Genomic DNA, 23,034 nt, shown 5'->3' with positions numbered 1-23,034 from the left:
ACACGTTTTTTAGAAATCTTAAAACATGCCTTCAAAACAAAAAAATTGAGAATAAACTCAAAACTGAATTCTATCGAAATTGAGAGTTGAGATAGAAATGACTATTTGTAAGAGTGCGTATTCAATTTTCTATATCCTCCTTTGCTTAAAACTATGGACAATTTATAGATTTTCGATGAGCCCATGAGGTTAACTAAGCCCTCTCTTTTAATGACCCATGACTTCGTGAGTTTTAATATATTGAATCTGTTATCTTTTCATGTTCTATTTATCATGTCACGTGATTTTCACTCATTTGGTGTGAAGTCATGTTTAAATAAGAGTTTTTTTTGCTTGTTTAACAATTTTGCACTTCCACGTCTCGTGTGCTCATCTTTCATACTCAAGATCAAAGTTATGACTTTGCATTATAAATGATCACTGACGGTGGTCTAGGTTCACGAATCATCCAAAAGATATGTGCTCCCATGCTTATGGCGATCGCCCAAATCATGGCGAATTGAAATTTCATCAAGATCACTAAAATCGTGATATAATGGAGGAGCCTGGGGTCATTAGTGTCCAAAAATCTGCTATGATCCATTTGAAATTTGAATAATAAATGTAATAAAGAGGTAGAATGAAATGAAATAATATAATATAATTCACTATTAGAAATTTGGACAAAAATAACTCAAATAAGAAAACTCAAGATTTCCACAATAAAATAGCCAACTGCCAATATGAAGATTGCAAGAATTATATTATAGAATATTAAAAGGATTTTGCTATGTGTACATCAAGGTGTCCCTCGTAATAAGGGCTGCCCTTATTTTGAAGGGGGGTGCACATACAAAGAGCGAAACCCATATTAAAATTGTAGATTAGAATGTAGAGAATTATGGTGTGAAAAAAGAATTGTATTGTAGAATACTAGATTTTGAATCCATTATGACCATTGGCTAACAGCCATAAAATACAAATGGGATCGTTTAGGATGATAAACAGTCATATTTTATGCTCGGCTCGTGAATTTTTTTTTATTGATTTGCTCGACCCTCGGCTCTATACGAGCCCGAACGATCCATAGATCGAGCCCAGATGAGCCTAACCTGCGAGGTGGCATGCGGCTCCAACATTTGCCAGCCTTACTCAAAGTGAGGCCATCATATTTGGCAAATCTTAAAAGCTTTATTTATAAGAAGAAAAGTAAATTCAAAGGTAAGGGTGCTCAAATTAAAATTTAAGTGATTAAAGTTATTGGAAAATTTGACTTGGCATTTTTTCTCTTGGAAAAAGCCATTTGTACTGGGGCTCACATGAAAAGGGGCCCCACGCCCAATAAATGCTTCCGACCGATCTCCCATGTAAGAGGCATGTACACGCTCACATGGGAAGGGGCCCCACGCACAATAAATGCTTCTGGCCAACCTCCCATGTGTGGAGCGTGTACATGTAGTCGAATGCCTCTTCTCTTTTCAATTTTAGTACCTGTTTGTTGGGTTTGAATTTTCAAGAAGGCAGATGTTACCCTTTAAATTGAAGCAATATAATGGTTTACAGTCGAAGAAAAATAGGTGGGATCAATAGAAATATACGAAGAAAATTTGGTTTAGAACCTACCCAAAGGTTCGTAGACCTCTGGTACCAACTTGCCCTGGAATAATGACCATATATGCTTTGGGCAAACGAGAGGTGTTATCTAAAACTTTTATACAAAACCAAGCATAAATACAACAAACTAGCATTATTTCCAATAAATTTATGGATATTTTAAGTTAATAAACCAATTCTTTTATCGTTCTATTCGTTTAGAATAGAAAATAAGGGAAGAAAATGCGGGTTTACACATTCCGTGTATGTCATTTTTCTTATCATATGCTTAGAGGATCATGTCTATTGCCAGCTCTTATGGTCATTAACTCGATCACATCGAGGCAGCGGAGCACATTGGCACATCTTAAACATCCCGTGGCAATTATGAGAAGCAATGTACTGGGTGAAGCAATGTTTCAACAATTTTGTCATGGAATGGATGGTTTTGTGGACTCTGCTGATTCTTTAGCACTTCTTATAACTAAGTCATAATTGATAGAAGCCAGCTGGGACAAGTTCTGATGACAGAAGGAAATAAATAAGCATGTATTTTGCTTCTCCTCATTTAAGAAAACCATCGGTTTAAAAACAATGTTAGTCATCCAACTTGTTACATGTTCGCCAAACCATTTCTCATATCAGATAAATCGGTCAAATTTCATTCTTGTTTCAGTTTAGGTTCTTCGTCTGCCCCTTTTGCTCAATTAGCTAAAATGTTGGCATTGCTAAAGGAAAATTAGTGAATTGTTTTCATCATCCAACTGGGAAAAACATGTCATGTTGGAAGATAATAACAATGCATTAATGGCTTTTCTATGCCATATCACATGTTCTGTCAGTCATTTCAGCATTTCTGTTAATTCAAAATATAGGGACAGACGAAGTGCCTAAACAGAAATAAAAATGAATTTTTAGTTATTAATTTTGAAATAAAATGGTTTAGGTGACCAAAGTTGAACAACGCTATAAGTTGGATGAGTGACAACGTTGAACGATCTCAAGTGTTTATTCAGGAGATTCTCACCTTAAATGAGAAATTACTGAATGAATACGTCGTATTAAGGGCAGCAGGGCTAAATTCTGCCAAATTTCCACATTCATCCCCCTGTTTCCAAGGCAAACAACGGAACTTAATCAGTAATAGGATTAAGTACGCAAAAGCAATAGAGATAGCCGACAGGCCACATTTGGTTTGGATTTAAGGTCATTCAGAACTGACTATGATCATACCAATCTTTCATGATTATACTTCAAAATGAATCAAATCTTGAAGCAAATTGAACATTTGTATTGAAATAAAATAAAAAATTGATATATCAGTTTGATCCAAACAGTTATTTACTCTTTGTTGTATTATCAGTAGACAACAAGTGACTCGAACCTTGACATTGAAATTGAAAGACCAAAATGATGTCAGCAAGCTCAAAAGCCTACTGCACGTCAAACATTGTCATCTCATACATTCAGCAAGGGAGATTGTTAATCTAATTGAAAGAATCCCTAATAAAATTGAATATCTGATTCTAACTCATTTTACTGAGGCTTAGCAGAATAATATGTGATAACACATGCTTACTTCTTCATCCTGCATGTTGCTGTAAGGGGTGCCACTGCATGAGGCACTGCCTGTCTCTGTCATGTCATCAAAATCACTACCTCCATGAACATTTTCCTCTTCTGGATTCCAAATGTACCGGCTCATAAAATAACTAGTGTCTTGCACATCAGCTGATGGTATGAAGGCAGCCTGTGGGAAATCAGAGATGTTTAGTAAATGTTTTGAATTTTCCTACCAATTTGCCTGTGTGGGGGATGGAGGGGGTGGGGTGGGGGTGGTGGAGAGTATGGGGAAAAAGTAGATAAGACCTTCTGTCTTGCAAGTGTGTCCCAATTAATATCCTTAAAAAATTGATGTCGTTTCACCTGAGAGTGAACGGGATAATTTTAGTGATCTCATTTGTTACCACAATCCTGAACCTTGTTTTAATCGAGTGTGGCAAAATTGTTACCTCTCCAGCCCCAGTTGCACCCAATCTTTGAACTGGGTTTTCAATCAGCAACCTGAAAGACAGCAGAAAAATGCAAGCTCACTGAAGTTTGCAAGTGCAGATATTGTTTTGAATAAAAACTGCTATATTTATCCTTATAAACAAATAAACCATGAAATTAAAGAAGGGCAAAAATTGCAATCGACAAGTAGAAATATTTCAAAATGCTTGCTTTCAGATTTCATCACTGGTGACAAGGATGGCTGGTTTCCCCCTCTCACCCCGGAGAGAATCGACTCTCACATGTACCTATATAGCACTATACACCATCCATTATTCAAACTAACACCATCCTTTTGATACAATGACTACCTTAAGTCGATGATACCAAATCAGAAAGTGTACAAATTCACTTTCCTAAAACTTACTTGTCCAACAAATCATAAGCTTCATAGCTGATTTCGTCGGGTACCTTTGGCCAGGGAATGTCCCTATTTATAATATTATCAAAAATTTGCTGCATAGAAAGGAACATGATCTGTAAGTCCGCAGTAAAGTATGCATACAAAAAATTAAAGCAATAACTATTTTCATCTTTAACAAATTTATCAACAGTAAGAAAAGCAAAAATTTGTCTCTTCATGCCTAAATGAGATTAAAATGCAAAGAGTAATACTAATGCATTTCTGAAACCTACAATAATGAACTATTTAGGATAATAATTATCTCTCTGTCAAGGAAAATTAAGCCCCTCTTTGACGAGGCTTTTTGAAATTATAAGTTGATGGGTCCCATAAAATGTGTGATTAAAAAAGTGGATAAAAATTTGTTAGGTTGTGAGTCCTAGCCTCCATTTGGTCCCTATTATTTGAAATTTTAATGGTTGAAATAGTGTTTATTTTTTTTTTAAGAATGTGTGGTTAAAACAGAAAAAAAAAAAATTTAGGAGTATTATTTTATTGGAGGATGTGTGGTTGATAAGAAGAGAAAGAAAAAGAAACTATAACTTTAATGGGGCCAAACAGGGCCTAATTATTGCTACTTCGAGAATCAACCTCCATGGTGAGGTTGCCGTGGGGGCTAAAAGGGGTGCAAGAGCCCCCTAACCAAAATTTAATCTAAAGACTATTTAGAAATTTATAATTCGATTTTCCCTAATTTATCTTATAAATAGAGAGCCGTCCTTAGGCTTTATTATTATCATCAAAAAGAGAGAAAGAGAGGCCATAAAATTCTCTTATAAACTTTTTTCATCATAGTAAATTACTGCCATGGCGAGAAAAGACGTAGTTTCATATTAAAGCAAACCTTTATAAATCTCGCGTATTCTTGAGTGTAAATTTTTCATTGTTTGAATTGATTACTCTTAGTGAAATAGAAATGGATCGATAACTCTCAACAAAGTTGTAAGACCCATGGTATATGTGGCTAAAATTTAAGTTTGATGACGAGCATGTTTTACTCAAGAGTTTTATATTATTAATCTTAATTTTTGGCTAGATCTTATGAATATTAATCGTTTTTAATGTATTTATTAGTGTTATTTTATAAGTTTAATTAAGTGGAGTTAATGCTGGTAAAAGTGGAGAAAACAATGGCTTGAAATCAAAAGGAGGGAAAAAGAAAGAAAAAGGGCAAAATAGTCAATTTATAATACCAAAAGAAGAACAAAAGAAAAATCTGCAGGAGAAGGTGGTTAATAGGTTTGGAGAGAGTGGCCCCTCGATGCCACATAACCATAAATGGACAAAGATGTGGTGCCATTGGCGCCACTTTAAGAACAAACGGACAGAGCTGTGAAGCAGCAGTGCTGCCTGAAGTCGAAAGATGATGCATTTTTCAGCCCATTTTGAAGCCTATAGAATCTCTATATTCAACACAAACGTGGAGAGGAGTCTAAAAATAAGTTATTGACACTTTTGAAGGGGGTTCTACACATTGAGAGGAATAACATACCACTTGAGAATTCAAGATAAAATCAACAGAGAGAAAAACAAGAAATCAAGAGCTAGGATTTGAAATCAAAATTGGAGGCAAGAAAAGAACTTGGAGCAAGATTCATCCCCTCTTCTACATCTCAATTCAAAACCTGGTGATATACTCAATACAAATCTTTAGTTTTTCTTCTATTATTATGAGTAGCTAAATTTTCTATTAAGGCAAACAATGTAATCTTTTGAGAACCTCTTTCTTTTATATAAGATGCAAGTTCTTTCATTAATTATATGTTGATTTTAATTATGTACTTTACGTTTTGAATTACTTGATCACTAATTTAATGATTTTGTGAATTTATTACAAAATCAAGATGTGAGTTTCAGATTTAGACCATGTATTAAAAATCGGTAATCTAGTATAATGTGTAGAAATACCTAAACTAATTACTGCGGTTTAGATGAATTCTTAGAACTAATATTTCGTTTAACTAAGCTTGATTCGTATAGAGATATGAGATAAAATTAGTTAACTAGGCTCAATGAAAACTCGAGATGGGTAAATTGAATACAATAGAAGAATTTGATTTAACATTACATTAGATTTGTAAATCTTAAATTAGACATAAAGGTAATCAATAGATGAAATTGTTATGCCCTAATATCATCCATATTTGAATTCTAAATCATTCTTTGTGTGCATTCTGCTATTTTCACATAGTTAGATCAAAAATCACAACAATTCACAATTCTTCATTTGTTTTTGTCAATTAGTAAATAGAAGCATTTAAGCATTAAAGTCTAGTTCTCGTGGGAACGATAATCTTGACTCAAAGGTCCACTATATTACTTGTTACGATATCATACACTTGCAATAAAAAAGCAACAAAATTTTGACGTCGTTATCGGTGACTATTTACATTTAGTCTTAATTTATTTTATTTTTTACTATTATTTGATTAGTTTATTTTCTTCTATTTATAGAAAAAGAAATTCGTTATATGCTCCGTATCCAAGGCTATGATCTTCAACCGTTTGAGTGGAAAATAAAATATAGCCCCCGTTTGACCCCCACTATTTGGATTTATAATGAGAGGAATAGTGTTTTGGAAAAATAGATGATTGTAAAAGAATGAAAATTGTTTGATTTACGTGTAATATTATTTTATTGAAGATTTTGTGGTTGAAAATAGGAGAGAGAAAAATTTAAATTAAATTGATGAGTTTTAATGGGAGCTAAACGAGGGGCATAACTTCAGACAAAGACTCAAAGTATACAAACAAAAATAGAAACATCAGATAGCTGACGATCAAAATAATCCTGTTCCTGTACAGCCGACTGGACAACTTGCCAAAAGAATAACGGCACAACAAAATCAGCAAAATGATCGACTGGAGATAAATGAGGTGGACTTGCTAGTCTCAATGTTTTTTATGCCCATAGCAGTGCTAGTGAACTCTATTATTGTATATCCAGATTTTGGAGTAAATAATTTTCAGATAAGGGCAAATTGGATCAATTTGACTAGCAACACTCTCCAATTCTACGGGTTACCTCAGGCAGAACTGCACACATATCTCCAAATTTTCCAAAAATTGTTAGAAAGATGCAAACTGCATTTATTTCCTTATACATTGAGGAATGCGGCTTTGGAGGGTTGGATCCTGAACTTATGGCAGTATTACTACATGGGATGAACTAACTAGGAAATTCTGCAACAAATTCTTCCCACCAACAAAAGTAGCAAAAATCTGATTGAAAATTTAAACTTCCCAACATAGAGATGGGGAGAACTATCACGAAGCATGAAATAGATTCCAGGATCCGATGAGAAAGTGTCAAAATCATAGAATCATCATAGGTAATGAAGTGCAATACTTCTACACCGGACTTTCACCATTGTCAAAGTCTCGGGTGAATTCCTCTGCTAGTGGATCAATCATAGGCAAATCAGTTCAACAATGTATAGACTTGTTTGAGTTAATTGTCACTACACATTCAATATTTTCATTAGAAAGAGTAGTACTAGAAAAGGCTGCTAGAATATGAATTAAACAATATCGATCCGAATAAGATGGACAGAGGATTGTGTTATAGAGATCCAACTGGGAAGATGGTTACATTGATTGATTGAGTGACTGCTTTAGATGAGAAGAGGGATAAAATTGATATCTATTTGCAGAATGGGCTCAAAATGATTAGGAACTTTGGAATACTTGGACCTACTGCCATCGTCAAAATAATGTGGCCAAGAACATAGGAGAAAAGAGGTGGATTGTCTCTTGCTAGTGGAAGAGAGATGATGATTGCAAGATGTAAGAAATTCCTACAACACTTCCTAAATTTATATTTGAGGACTATGTGTCTTTGACCCCAGGGGTATTGATAAGCCTCCAATCAGGTACATTGATTCTACAAGGACCAAGAAGAATTGAGAAGGAGTGGGCAGCAACACAATTGTGCTAACAGTGCGTGCTGATGTGGACAGAGTTGTTACATGAGGGCTATAAATATAGAAGTAAGAAGGAATGGAGCAGGCAAATTTTAGAGTGGGTGAGGGGTTAGCTTGAGAATATCAGCCTTCTATAGGCGTTTATCTTTCTTTCTGTTACTGTAATTCTTTTCCAGTTCAATCAAAATTCTGCATAATCTTCCATCTGTTTATTGTCCAGCTCGAACCTTAACAAGCTTTACCGAACAAGAGCCAAGTAGAGTACAATAAATGTAAGCATCTTAATCTGTATAAAGGATCCTATCAATAAGTTGTCTGGCTTCAAGTCTCTATGAATGACATTTAATGAGTGCAGATACTCTAAAGCAAGAACCTGAAAGAAATAAAGATATACTGATCATTGAGGAGAAAAACATAAAATAGCAATCAGCATCTGTAATTTAATGCAATAATAATTACAGTCCTTACAACTTCTGCAATATATATGCGTGTCATATCTTCCTCCAAGCAGCCTAGGTTCCTCAGCAAAGAGAAAAGATCTCCTCCATTTAAGTACTCCATAACCAAATATAGATTTTCCCTACATGTGAAAGAATAGAAAAACCGGACCTGTTCACATTAATATTATAAATTAGTAAACAAGGTTTATGTTCTACTTCCACTAAAGTAGGTGCAATCTCCACCTAGTTTTAAAATATAGCATCTGCTCACCACAAAAGGATTGCGAACTGATATTAAAATATCACGTTCAGCTAAGATACTTTCTACTGCATTTTTGCGAATCATATCAGCCTTCTTCAAAACCTGTAAATTTCCAATAATGACTGTTTATAGAAAAATGCTGCATCAGGTTATTTAAAGTACAATCATAAAAGCTTATCTATTCTCATTACACTGATAACACTGAAGTGCTACTAATGGAAATATTTTCATGAACACGTGGTTATGTCATGTCAATGCCGTAGTACAAAATTTCATTCACTTAATCTCTTAATTCATTGGCATGTTTTAGGTTTAAACAAATTAAAATGATCTGGTCTAAACAATCTCAAATTCATGATTATACACCTTTTGATCTTGGCATAGAGTCAGACCTTTATAGCAAATAAATCACCAGTTGCCCTTTTCCTGGCCAGAAAAACTCGTCCAAAAGCACCTCTGCTTATAGGTTTAATTATTTCAAAATCTTCAATAGATGTTCGATCCTTAGTACATGGAACAATGGGGCTTGCACGCAAACTACGAACTATATCATCTTCCATTTTACTATCATCATCAGCCATGGTATTTGATAACTCCGCCTTTTCATCATCTATCTGCCCACATAGAAGTACATATTTCTCCCTGTCGAGTTCAAGAGAGACAAATTGAAGTCAAGAATAAATTTTTTTTGTAAAGAAGTAGGGTATATTCTTGCTACCTACTTATGAAAATTGTGTTCGTTCCAGATCTTTGAAGAAATATGTATGTGTGTACTGGACGGGGGATGTTGAGAACATAATGCAAATATATGTTTGTTCTCTCTCTAAAAGCTTAAAATTCTAGATTGAAATGATTTACAACACTAAATAATTTCTTGACTGTATACATGCATTGTGCAGAGTAATAATATGAAATTGCACTAAAATACGTGACTTCCATTAAACAAAGTGTCATCCCCCACTATCAGCTCTTCACTTGGTCATCTTTTATCTCGTCAACTATTGCAGAATGCACTCACTTCTATATTCTTCATTTGTGTTCAGCATATGATGATAGTCTGGCATATTTTCAGAACATCAAGGGCCAACTTGATCCTCTTCCCCAGGGATCACATTAGGCTGCTATCCATAATGGTCATTAGGTTAGTTGACTCTTCTATTGATTCATTGTTCTCATTTATTATCACATGACAACTAAAAATATGTTTTCGGATTATATCACCCGAGGTTGAAATCCTAGAGCTTTTGTAGAATATTATGAATGTGTTTTTAGCATATAAATGGCCTCAGCAAGCTCATATTCATATGAACTTGTGTTTCTTTAATAATTTATCCAACAAGCCTCTCAAGACAAGCAAAGCCCTAACCAATCTTCAGTGGCTCAACTGACCTTATGGCCCCAGACCAGAAAAATTTCCATATGTAATGCAGAATACAGTAACCAATGGATAAATGTTAACTTGAGAAAATTGAGCTTACTGCAATAGTTTCTCTATGCGTCTCCCAAATGTCTCAACGACAAGAGCATCCACCTTCCTATCCTGAATCGCATATTTGAGGTCTTCTAAACGCTCGAGCATATACTCCAAGGTAGTGTAGTTATTATTGTTGACAATGGATACAGATCGAGCAATATCCAACAGCTTATGAATCTGTCTTACCATTTCATGGTGTAGTTACAAAGTTAGATTGCTAGCATTGTTTTTCAAAATATAAATTACAGCCAAGAAACAACAAGAAACTTATTTACCTGTATCTCACAAGGCAAAAGCATCAGTTAACGAAATTTAAGACATATTAAGTGCTTGTTTGCACCCCATTATTTGTAAGTAATGTATTATAGAATAGTGATTGATATTGAAATGTGTAGTTAAAAAAGACAGAAAAGTTTTTGATTTACGTGTAATATTATTCTAATGAAGAATGTGTAGTTGAAAATAAGTACCGTAGAAAAAATAATGTGGTAGAATGGAAAACAAATAAAGCCTAAGTCCAAATTAAAATGATCTGGTCTAAACAATCTCAAATTCATGATTATACACCTTTTGATCTTGGCATAGAGTCAGACCTTTATAGCAAATAAATCACCAGTTGCCCTTTTCCTGGCCAGAAAAACTCGTCCAAAAGCACCTCTGCTTATAGGTTTAATTATTTCAAAATCTTCAATAGATGTTCGATCCTTAGTACATGGAACAATGGGGCTTGCACGCAAACTACGAACTATATCATCTTCCATTTTACTATCATCATCAGCCATGGTATTTGATAACTCCGCCTTTTCATCATCTATCTGCCCACATAGAAGTACATATTTCTCCCTGTCGAGTTCAAGAGAGACAAATTGAAGTCAAGAATAAATTTTTTTTGAAAAGAAGTAGGGTATATTCTTGCTACCTACTTATGAAAATTGTGTTCGTTCCAGATCTTTGAAGAAAAATGTATGTGTGTACTGGACGGGGGATGTTGAGAACATAATGCAAATATATGTTTGTTCTCTCTCTAAAAGCTTAAAATTCTAGATTGAAATGATTTACAACACTAAATAATTTCTTGACTGTATACATGCATTGTGCAGAGTAATAATATGAAATTGCACTAAAATACGTGACTTCCATTAAACAAAGTGTCATCCCCCACTATCAGCTCTTCACTTGGTCATCTTTTATCTCGTCAACTATTGCAGAATGCACTCACTTCTATATTCTTCATTTGTGTTCAGCATATGATGATAGTCTGGCATATTTTCAGAACATCAAGGGCCAACTTGATCCTCTTCCCCAGGGATCACATTAGGCTGCTATCCATAATGGTCATTAGGTTAGTTGACTCTTCTATTGATTCATTGTTCTCATTTATTATCACATGACAACTAAAAATATGTTTTCGGATTATATCACCCGAGGTTGAAATCCTAGAGCTTTTGTAGAATATTATGAATGTGTTTTTAGCATATAAATGGCCTCAGCAAGCTCATATTCATATGAACTTGTGTTTCTTTAATAATTTATCCAACAAGCCTCTCAAGACAAGCAAAGCCCTAACCAATCTTCAGTGGCTCAACTGACCTTATGGCCCCAGACCAGAAAAATTTCCATATGTAATGCAGAATACAGTAACCAATGGATAAATGTTAACTTGAGAAAATTGAGCTTACTGCAATAGTTTCTCTATGCGTCTCCCAAATGTCTCAACGACAAGAGCATCCACCTTCCTATCCTGAATCGCATATTTGAGGTCTTCTAAACGCTCGAGCATATACTCCAAGGTAGTGTAGTTATTATTGTTGACAATGGATACAGATCGAGCAATATCCAACAGCTTATGAATCTGTCTTACCATTTCATGGTGTAGTTACAAAGTTAGATTGCTAGCATTGTTTTTCAAAATATAAATTACAGCCAAGAAACAACAAGAAACTTATTTACCTGTATCTCACAAGGCAAAAGCATCAGTTAACGAAATTTAAGACATATTAAGTGCTTGTTTGCACCCCATTATTTGTAAGTAATGTATTATAGAATAGTGATTGATATTGAAATGTGTAGTTAAAAAAGACAGAAAAGTTTTTGATTTACGTGTAATATTATTCTAATGAAGAATGTGTAGTTGAAAATAAGTACCGTAGAAAAAATAATGTGGTAGAATGGAAAACAAATAAAGCCTAAGTCAAAAAAAACTTTCTAAAAACAGTGTTTGAAAATGAACTAAAACTGATTGAAACCTGTGAACTGAATTTAAATGCACAAAAAGAGGAAAAATCAGCAGTTGGTGTTCTAGTACAGAAAAGTTGGAAACAGCTCACAATTCTGTTATATCACAAAGCTCAAGTAAGGATGAATTTACATAAGGATCACAAAGGAAAACAATTGCCTTGTCTTGTAAAGTAAAAAGTGATTTATGAGTTACAAAATAAAACACTGTAGTTGGCATTTCTTGTTCTCTAGTCTATTAGTGTAAGCTTTAAAGAAAGCAGAATTTATAGAGTCAAAGGTCTGGGTAGAATGAAATATGCAAAACCAAGTAATGCAAGATATAGATCACTAAGAAGAAAGAAGATGAACTACAATAAGTTCAACAATTCATATAAGAACTATTTTCTAGAGGTCACATAAAAAAAGACATATGAAATCACGGAACACGTGTGTGTGTGTGTGTGTGTATATATATATATATATATTCAGGATGGAAAAGGTGGTAACTGAAATGAACATGGTATAAAAAAATTTCCAGGTGAAAAAATTTAGATAGTACAAAAAATCATTACCTGCTGATAACTTTCAAATTCAGATATTGTTTTCCGTCCACTCAGCAGAAGCTCTATTTGGCTTGTCCGTGGTGTTACTAAAGGTGATCGAGGTGTCAATGGTGATAAGGTTTTCTTAATATGATCAGGTATAGAGGTAAAATTTTCACATGATACTTGAGGACAATAGTGGAGATCATCCAAGGGAGAAGAGTTATCAGCCTCATAAATGCAATCCAACATGCCTTCATAACATTGGAAAGACAAGCTGTTACGCTCTGGTGACAACTCATCCAACTCTTTTGGTAAACTGGCCATAGACACTCTTGCCACTTCAGGACTTTCCAACCCAGTGCTTGTGCTTTTTGGTGTCCATGATTCAAGTATTCTTTCAAGGGTCTTTGCAACTCTTTCAAGCCGTTCATTTACGGGTAATCCTTTTAAATCACATCTATCTGCAATTGTACAAATTCTAGAGTGATGTTCAACATGAATTGTTGGTATTTCAACTTCACATATACGGCATATCAATAAATCCTCGTATGCCATTTGGTGTTGATCCCACACTCCCCATGTTATTTGACCTACCTTTAAGGAATCTTCTGACTGTTCAGGCTGATAGACTGGAGTATCAAGATTTTCAGCACTATCCATTTCTTCTTTCTGTTGCAGTTCATCAGATTTATCCTTAGAAGGGGCATCAACAATGTCATGGAATTTCCGGTTTTTCTCAACTGGAGATGGAAGTTTTTTCCAAGATGACATCCTATAGCTTCCTGTGGATGAAGCAGCACTCTTTGCAGTGCTAACCTCTTCAATTACATGGTCTTGTTTGGCATTTGTATTATTTTGGTCCTGTTCATGGACTTCGTAAGTTTGTCTTTCATCAGTTTCTTTCCAACCCTGTGATGCCCCAAGAACACCTTCAGGGTAGACACCGAGGTCACTAAGTTGGTGTGAAGGCAGAATGTGATCTTCTCCATAACCACTCTCCTTTTGAAACTGAACAAGCCGAGTGCAACGGCTGAGAATAAATAAGAGGCGTGTATGCCCTTGCTTGAGAGTTCCCATGGGTAGTTCTTGACGGCGATCATCTAGATTCTGTACAATGCTTTCACAATTTAACCAAAATTCATTGGGTGACATCTTTGCGCACTGCCTGGCTATAACTAACAAATCCTCCAAACCTTCTTTACATTCATGATTAGATTCTGAAGTCTTCTCAAGTATACTCACCAAATCCCCAGCAAAGATACCCAAGTCAGCATTCACCTCTTCCTTTAATTTATCAAATTTTGACCGAATTATCAGCATAATCTCCTGGAAAGAGTTGATATCGCAAGTTAAATGCATTGTTGAGAATGAGAAAAATGAATGACGAAAACACAAAAATACGTGTGACAAGCCAAAATATTTGCATTCATGAGGAGAAACAGGAGGGTACATGGTGTATCCTGCATACCTCCACACGACCAACAGCACGAGATTTCCAGAAAGGAAATGGTCGGACACCTTTTGAATTGAGTTCATGAGAGAAGCTCTTAATTTCTGGTGCTCTCTTTTTGCGACCACTTGTTAGACGCAGAATAGCCTGGAAACGTGGAGACTGTATTTCCTTGACAAAAGCTGCATTGTAACCCTAGGAAAAGCACAGAGACTTGAAGCTCAGCAACCTAATTCATTCATTCTAATTTAATATTATAGAAGAGACCTCTAAAACTTCTAATAGAATAGAACAACCATGAAGAAGTGGAGTGTGATTACCTCTGACCCGGAACGGTGGGGCAAAGGAATTCTCAAAGGTTTTGATTGACTCCGTTGGACCTTTTTACCTACAAATAGTAACATACCATTTAGATGTACATTTTGACTTAAATTTGAGCTTAGACAATAAAATTTATGGAATATTTGGAATTTGAGCTTAGACTACTAAATTTTATGGAATATTTTCCAAATAATCCAAATGGCAAGTAAAAGGAAATCAAAATTATCAGACCTCGTTATATATATATTTTATTATTTATTATTATTTTTTTCCTGAAACAGTTGGCCTTAATGGTTAAATGATGTTTCTGTACTCACTGATTCAAATTTGGCATCATTTCTCTAAAAATGTGCCAGAATGAAAAGGAAAAATTAGCATCCCATTGGTTAACTAGCTTGCATAGTATTGGTGCAAAACCTTGAGAACTAAAGAGACATTGGAAAAGCAGATACTCATAAGGAAAATATCTTATCACCTAACCCAAAGATTATCACAGAAAGATAGCGTACATGTGGATGTTCAGCATTAAAAGGCGGAATTCCTACTAGGAGCTCAAAAAGAATGACACCCACAGACCACCAATCAGCTGTTGCACCTAAAAGAAGAAAATCAGAGAGAGATAAAGACAACAGCATAATTGATAACAAAGAAAGCAATAAATGCCAACTGTTCACTCTTATAGAAATATAAATTTATCAGCAGATAGATTCAAACCATGTCCCATGCCAAGGAGTATCTCTGGTGCCAAGTAGTCAGGAGTTCCAACAACAGCATGCTTTTGCCGTTGTTCTCTTTTGACTGATGAATGTGCTGCAGCTTTTGGTTTATCATCCCCAAGTAAAGAAGATGGACCAGATAAGTCATCTGTACTGTTTATAAGACCAACTCTGGAGAGCCCAAAATCTGTCAACTGTAATAGTAGGGATTAGATTTGTGAGAACTGAAAAATACAATGGTTAGTAGAATGATTTGAGAATTGGGAAGCAAAAGTAAAGGAGGTGTTAGAGGAGCCACAATTAATTGAAAGGATCTAAACATCAAGAAGGTCCATAATACATCAGTTAGATTTGATTAACTTGCGATGGCAGGGATAGCCATCTTGAGGGTTCAACTCAAGTAAATACCAGTGTTGAAGCTTTTCTTAAGATGACTAAAAGTTAAGAACTCGGGAGGGCATCCAATCTTATTAAATAGGTAAAGTGAGTATAGGTACCCTCAAATGTTTTAAAGTGTTTGGTTGTCTCGTACATATATGTCCATCAACATTTGAGAGGAAAACTTGATCCTAAGTGTGTATTCTTAGGTTATCCCTCAAAGAGGGTATAAACGCTATCATCCCTACACCAAACGCAGAAAAATTTGTTAATTTGGATGTCAACTTTCTGGAGAATCAAACTTTGATGACACCTATACTCACTGTGGGAATGACACTAAAATGAAAGATTAGATGTAAAAGGGTAAGCATCAAACAAAATGTTCAAAATAAGAATATTACTATAATGAAGTACTCACTCCGTTTCATATTACTTGTCAAACACCTTTGGGCACAAAGTTTATGAAATATACCTTCACTCTTACAACTTAAAATTTCATTTGTGCCCTCCAGTTTTTAACACATGTTTTGATGTGAGATTAAATATCAAGACACATTCTTCTCTCAAACTTCAATTTCTAACTTTACACAAGCAACTTAGGAATCAAAATATATAGCATTTTTAATTTGTGGATTGTAACGTTTTCACAAGTTATCTGAAAATGGAAAGTGTCTTGAATAAGATGAGGAGGGAGTATAGTAACACTTTTACTTATTGACCTTGATGTGACCATCTGGACCTATCAATAAGTTGTCTGGCTTCAAGTCTCTATGAATGACATTTAATGAGTGCAGATACTCTAAAGCAAGAACCTGAAAGAAATAAAGATATACTGATCATTGAGGAGAAAAACATAAAATAGCAATCAGCATCTGTAATTTAATGCAATAATAATTACAGTCCTTACAACTTCTGCAATATATATGCGTGTCATATCTTCCTCCAAGCAGCCTAGGTTCCTCAGCAAAGAGAAAAGATCTCCTCCATTTAAGTACTCCATAACCAAATATAGATTTTCCCTACATGTGAAAGAATAGAAAAACCGGACCTGTTCACATTAATATTATAAATTAGTAAACAAGGTTTATGTTCTACTTCCACTAAAGTAGGTGCAATCTCCACCTAGTTTTAAAATATAGCATCTGCTCACCACAAAAGGATTGCGAACTGATATTAAAATATCACGTTCAGCTAAGATACTTTCTACTGCATTTTTGCGAATCATATCAGCCTTCTTCAAAACCTGTAAATTTCCAATAATGACTGTTTATAGAAAAATGCTGCATCAGGTTATTTAAAGTACAATCATAAAAGCTTATCTATTCTCATTACACTGATAACACTGAAGTGCTACTAATGGAAATATTTTCATGAACACGTGGTTATGTCATGTCAATGCCGTAGTACAAAATTTCATTCACTTAATCTCTTAATTCATTGGCATGTTTTAGGTTTAAACAAATTAAAATGATCTGGTCTAAACAATCTCAAATTCATGATTATACACCTTTTGATCTTGGCATAGAGTCAGACCTTTATAGCAAATAAATCACCAGTTGCCCTTTTCCTGGCCAGAAAAACTCGTCCAAAAGCACCTCTGCTTATAGGTTTAATTATTTCAAAATCTTCAATAGATGTTCGATCCTTAGTACATGGAACAATGGGGCTTGCACGCAAACTACGAACTATATCATCTTCCATTTTACTATCATCATCAGCCATGGTATTTGATAACTCCGCCTTTTCATCATCTATCTGCCCACATAGAAGTACATATTTCTCCCTGTCGAGTTCAAGAGAGACAAATTGAAGTCAAGAATAAATTTTTTTTGTAAAGAAGTAGGGTATATTCTTGCTACCTACTTATGAAAATTGTGTTCGTTCCAGATCTTTGAAGAAATATGTATGTGTGTACTGGACGGGGGATGTTGAGAACATAATGCAAATATATGTTTGTTCTCTCTCTAAAAGCTTAAAATTCTAGATTGAAATGATTTACAACACTAAATAATTTCTTGACTGTATACATGCATTGTGCAGAGTAATAATATGAAATTGCACTAAAATACGTGACTTCCATTAAACAAAGTGTCATCCCCCACTATCAGCTCTTCACTTGGTCATCTTTTATCTCGTCAACTATTGCAGAATGCACTCACTTCTATATTCTTCATTTGTGTTCAGCATATGATGATAGTCTGGCATATTTTCAGAACATCAAGGGCCAACTTGATCCTCTTCCCCAGGGATCACATTAGGCTGCTATCCATAATGGTCATTAGGTTAGTTGACTCTTCTATTGATTCATTGTTCTCATTTATTATCACATGACAACTAAAAATATGTTTTCGGATTATATCACCCGAGGTTGAAATCCTAGAGCTTTTGTAGAATATTATGAATGTGTTTTTAGCATATAAATGGCCTCAGCAAGCTCATATTCATATGAACTTGTGTTTCTTTAATAATTTATCCAACAAGCCTCTCAAGACAAGCAAAGCCCTAACCAATCTTCAGTGGCTCAACTGACCTTATGGCCCCAGACCAGAAAAATTTCCATATGTAATGCAGAATACAGTAACCAATGGATAAATGTTAACTTGAGAAAATTGAGCTTACTGCAATAGTTTCTCTATGCGTCTCCCAAATGTCTCAACGACAAGAGCATCCACCTTCCTATCCTGAATCGCATATTTGAGGTCTTCTAAACGCTCGAGCATATACTCCAAGGTAGTGTAGTTATTATTGTTGACAATGGATACAGATCGAGCAATATCCAACAGCTTATGAATCTGTCTTACCATTTCATGGTGTAGTTACAAAGTTAGATTGCTAGCATTGTTTTTCAAAATATAAATTACAGCCAAGAAACAACAAGAAACTTATTTACCTGTATCTCACAAGGCAAAAGCATCAGTTAACGAAATTTAAGACATATTAAGTGCTTGTTTGCACCCCATTATTTGTAAGTAATGTATTATAGAATAGTGATTGATATTGAAATGTGTAGTTAAAAAAGACAGAAAAGTTTTTGATTTACGTGTAATATTATTCTAATGAAGAATGTGTAGTTGAAAATAAGTACCGTAGAAAAAATAATGTGGTAGAATGGAAAACAAATAAAGCCTAAGTCAAAAAAAACTTTCTAAAAACAGTGTTTGAAAATGAACTAAAACTGATTGAAACCTGTGAACTGAATTTAAATGCACAAAAAGAGGAAAAATCAGCAGTTGGTGTTCTAGTACAGAAAAGTTGGAAACAGCTCACAATTCTGTTATATCACAAAGCTCAAGTAAGGATGAATTTACATAAGGATCACAAAGGAAAACAATTGCCTTGTCTTGTAAAGTAAAAAGTGATTTATGAGTTACAAAATAAAACACTGTAGTTGGCATTTCTTGTTCTCTAGTCTATTAGTGTAAGCTTTAAATCATTACCTGCTGATAACTTTCAAATTCAGATATTGTTTTCCGTCCACTCAGCAGAAGCTCTATTTGGCTTGTCCGTGGTGTTACTAAAGGTGATCGAGGTGTCAATGGTGATAAGGTTTTCTTAATATGATCAGGTATAGAGGTAAAATTTTCACATGATACTTGAGGACAATAGTGGAGATCATCCAAGGGAGAAGAGTTATCAGCCTCATAAATGCAATCCAACATGTCTTCATAACATTGGAAAGACAAGCTGTTACGCTCTGGTGACAACTCATCCAACTCTTTTGGTAAACTGGCCATAGACACTCTTGCCACTTCAGGACTTTCCAACCCAGTGCTTGTGCTTTTTGGTGTCCATGATTCAAGTATTCTTTCAAGGGTCTTTGCAACTCTTTCAAGCCGTTCATTTACGGGTAATCCTTTTAAATCACATCTATCTGCAATTGTACAAATTCTAGAGTGATGTTCAACATGAATTGTTGGTATTTCAACTTCACATATACGGCATATCAATAAATCCTCGTATGCCATTTGGTGTTGATCCCACACTCCCCATGTTATTTGACCTACCTTTAAGGAATCTTCTGACTGTTCAGGCTGATAGACTGGAGTATCAAGATTTTCAGCACTATCCATTTCTTCTTTCTGTTGCAGTTCATCAGATTTATCCTTAGAAGGGGCATCAACAATGTCATGGAATTTCCGGTTTTTCTCAACTGGAGATGGAAGTTTTTTCCAAGATGACATCCTATAGCTTCCTGTGGATGAAGCAGCACTCTTTGCAGTGCTAACCTCTTCAATTACATGGTCTTGTTTGGCATTTGTATTATTTTGGTCCTGTTCATGGACTTCGTAAGTTTGTCTTTCATCAGTTTCTTTCCAACCCTGTGATGCCCCAAGAACACCTTCAGGGTAGACACCGAGGTCACTAAGTTGGTGTGAAGGCAGAATGTGATCTTCTCCATAACCACTCTCCTTTTGAAACTGAACAAGCCGAGTGCAACGGCTGAGAATAAATAAGAGGCGTGTATGCCCTTGCTTGAGAGTTCCCATGGGTAGTTCTTGACGGCGATCATCTAGATTCTGTACAATGCTTTCACAATTTAACCAAAATTCATTGGGTGACATCTTTGCGCACTGCCTGGCTATAACTAACAAATCCTCCAAACCTTCTTTACATTCATGATTAGATTCTGAAGTCTTCTCAAGTATACTCACCAAATCCCCAGCAAAGATACCCAAGTCAGCATTCACCTCTTCCTTTAATTTATCAAATTTTGACCGAATTATCAGCATAATCTCCTGGAAAGAGTTGATATCGCAAGTTAAATGCATTGTTGAGAATGAGAAAAATGAATGACGAAAACACAAAAATACGTGTGACAAGCCAAAATATTTGCATTCATGAGGAGAAACAGGAGGGTACATGGTGTATCCTGCATACCTCCACACGACCAACAGCACGAGATTTCCAGAAAGGAAATGGTCGGACACCTTTTGAATTGAGTTCATGAGAGAAGCTCTTAATTTCTGGTGCTCTCTTTTTGCGACCACTTGTTAGACGCAGAATAGCCTGGAAACGTGGAGACTGTATTTCCTTGACAAAAGCTGCATTGTAACCCTAGGAAAAGCACAGAGACTTGAAGCTCAGCAACCTAATTCATTCATTCTAATTTAATATTATAGAAGAGACCTCTAAAACTTCTAATAGAATAGAACAACCATGAAGAAGTGGAGTGTGATTACCTCTGACCCGGAACGGTGGGGCAAAGGAATTCTCAAAGGTTTTGATTGACTCCGTTGGACCTTTTTACCTACAAATAGTAACATACCATTTAGATGTACATTTTGACTTAAATTTGAGCTTAGACAATCAAATTTATGGAATATTTGGAATTTGAGCTTAGACTACTAAATTTTATGGAATATTTTCCAAATAATCCAAATGGCAAGTAAAAGGAAATCAAAATTATCAGACCTCGTTATATATATATTTTATTATTTATTATTATTTTTTTCCTGAAACAGTTGGCCTTAATGGTTAAATGATGTTTCTGTACTCACTGATTCAAATTTGGCATCATTTCTCTGGTTTTCTCATCTAGTATAGTAAAATTGTATCGTGATTCTCAAACCCTAAAGTGAAGAACTATATAATATCATTGAATCAGCAATAGTTAATCCTCATTCTACATTCTCTGCCAGCTAATTAACACTAACACTAGCACAGATTTATTTATGTGGTTTCAATTGTACATTTCAAATTCAATATTAGAATATATTACCATGCACATTCATACTAATAACTGAGTGCACTGTCCACCATGTATATGCACATGCACGCTTACATAAACATATCGAAGAAATCAAATTCTGACCTTGTTCAATAGAATCGACAGCAGATCGTTGGGAAGTGGAAGACGATTTAGCTGGCGAATTGCATCCATCTTTTCCTTCATTATTACTGGCCCCCAAATTCCCGAAATCAAGAGGCAGAGGAACCGACTGGGTCCTGAGTTGATTTAGGCCGAGCATGGAGCTGGAGGGCTCAACAATTAACGATTTCCCCCTCTCCGACTCATTCTTACCTAAATCAAGATTCTCCTCCTCTTCATTTCCATCAACATTTCCTCTGCGCCTAATGGAGATCGGAGGAATTTTTCGTAAAAAATCCTTGTGATCGGAGGTGGCTGCATTTCGTCTAGAACTCGACATTGTGAATTCAATTTCATTTAAATTGGAAATTTAGCGAGAAGAAAATTTGGACGAAGATATTCAGATTATGGATTGGGAGAGAGGGTGTGGGGTGCCATTTAGGGGGAGAGATTTTCGCGGGAAAGAGGGTTAAAAACGTGCTTTGACGTTTCCGCGTGGGGGCCGTTTAAAGGTTTGGAACCTTTTGATTCAGAACTTAACTGCCGAGCCCGCGAACTATTGTTAAATGGAATACCAAAAATCCTACATTTTAATTTTTAATTTCAAAAAATCAGGAATTAATTATTTTTGAATTAATAGCAGAAAATCCTCTAGAAACGTTTTTATGTACGATATATCACCTACCTATTGAAAATCGCAAAAAACCTTCTATTTGAAACCTTTTTGCACGAAAGAGAGATGCTAGGTGTACATAAAGATTGGTACATCATGATGTCCTCTATCTCACATGGGGTGGAGTCCACTCGAATAAAATATTCAAATGGGCCCCATCCCATGTAAGATGGAGGAATCCTTGTACGAAATACCACATATCATGAATTTGCCGTTAAAATTAGTAAAAAAATGTCAAAATTAAAAATAAATAATTATAGTTGTAGTAGACAAACTACCCTTTTTTTTTTTTGGCAAATTATATTTAATTTTTTATATGTGTCACACATGATCCCACATTTTTAAAACTTTATTTTTCACCCCCCACCCCGCGCCCACTCCATCTTCTTCCCCACGTTCAACCAACACATACCACCATGGAAAGCAAGAACATTGTTAAAAAGATTAAGCACAAGAACAACTGCAGCGGTCAGCGGAACTGCAGCAATCGTTGTCTGGGCATTGGCTATGATTGTTGCCATTGACCCCAAAAAGTATTGCCAACAGATGTCGGTCCCACCACGCACACGTGGGCGTATGTCCAACACGCTAAGACACGTAGATGGTCTAAAACGAGCAGTTCAAAGGGCGTGGGAGTAGCCCAACGACGCGGGACAGTGACATTCGGAATCCGACGAGTTGTTCGTGATCCGATTGTACAATAATTACCAACCGATGTTCGTAAATGTGCATGTAAATGTGTATAAACTCGATTTGTGTATTACCAGTAAGTGAGAGAGAGAGAGAGTTGAGTAAAGTA

General features: G+C 35.4%; 2 protein-coding genes across 2 annotated transcripts; both read right to left on the bottom strand.

The window, feature by feature from the left end:
* Positions 1–1,707: 1,707 nt before the first annotated feature.
* Positions 1,708–22,033, bottom strand: LOC111396983 (probable serine/threonine protein kinase IRE). Its single transcript, XM_023023639.1, has 17 exons — positions 21,566–22,033; positions 20,934–21,001; positions 20,632–20,808; positions 19,191–20,489; positions 18,373–18,545; positions 17,287–17,536; positions 16,904–16,996; positions 16,661–16,801; positions 16,473–16,565; positions 15,374–15,569; positions 15,169–15,254; positions 3,992–4,080; positions 3,585–3,636; positions 3,442–3,498; positions 3,152–3,322; positions 2,600–2,680; positions 1,708–2,093 (listed from the first exon to the last, which is right to left on the bottom strand). Exons 1-17 carry the CDS (start codon positions 21,900–21,902, stop codon positions 2,004–2,006), a joined length of 3,453 nt encoding a protein of 1,150 aa, XP_022879407.1. The 5' UTR covers positions 21,903–22,033; the 3' UTR covers positions 1,708–2,003.
* LOC111399560 (probable serine/threonine protein kinase IRE) lies at positions 6,765–14,742 on the bottom strand. Its single transcript, XM_023026987.1, has 11 exons — positions 14,659–14,742; positions 14,357–14,533; positions 12,916–14,214; positions 11,806–11,978; positions 10,720–10,969; positions 8,662–8,754; positions 8,419–8,559; positions 8,193–8,323; positions 7,904–8,002; positions 7,053–7,182; positions 6,765–6,836 (listed from the first exon to the last, which is right to left on the bottom strand). Exons 1-11 carry the CDS (start codon positions 14,740–14,742, stop codon positions 6,765–6,767), a joined length of 2,649 nt encoding a protein of 882 aa, XP_022882755.1.
* Positions 22,034–23,034: the final 1,001 nt, after the last annotated feature.

Source organism: Olea europaea, chromosome 1 (assembly GCF_002742605.1).
Source record: "Olea europaea var. sylvestris chromosome 1, O_europaea_v1, whole genome shotgun sequence".
Classification (NCBI taxonomy): Eukaryota; Viridiplantae; Streptophyta; class Magnoliopsida; order Lamiales; family Oleaceae; genus Olea; species Olea europaea.
Note: the sequence above shows the minus strand (reverse complement) of the source record. Positions and strands in the feature narration are given on the sequence as shown.

What these genes read in the sequence shown, in the direction of transcription:
- LOC111396983 (XM_023023639.1), bottom strand. Translation starts at nt 21,902, where the DNA reads ATGTCGAGTTCTAGACGAAATGCAGCCACCTCCGATCACAAGGATTTT. An exon ending in GCATATATATTGCAGAAGTT is followed by an intron (nt 16,566 to 16,660) that starts GTAAGGACTGTA and finishes TATTTCTTTCAG; the next exon opens with GTTCTTGCTTTAGAGTATCT. An exon ending in GCTTATGATTTGTTGGACAA is followed by an intron (nt 3,637 to 3,991) that starts GTAAGTTTTAGG and finishes GCTGTCTTTCAG; the next exon opens with GTTGCTGATTGAAAACCCAG.
- LOC111399560 (XM_023026987.1), bottom strand. Translation starts at nt 14,742, where the DNA reads ATGTTACTATTTGTAGGTAAAAAGGTCCAACGGAGTCAATCAAAACCT. An exon ending in TTGGTCCTTGTAGAATCAAT is followed by an intron (nt 7,183 to 7,903) that starts GTACCTGATTGG and finishes CATCCCATGTAG; the next exon opens with TAATACTGCCATAAGTTCAG. An exon ending in TGTGTGCAGTTCTGCCTGAG is followed by an intron (nt 6,837 to 7,052) that starts GTAACCCGTAGA and finishes CAAGTTGTCCAG; the next exon opens with TCGGCTGTACAGGAACAGGA.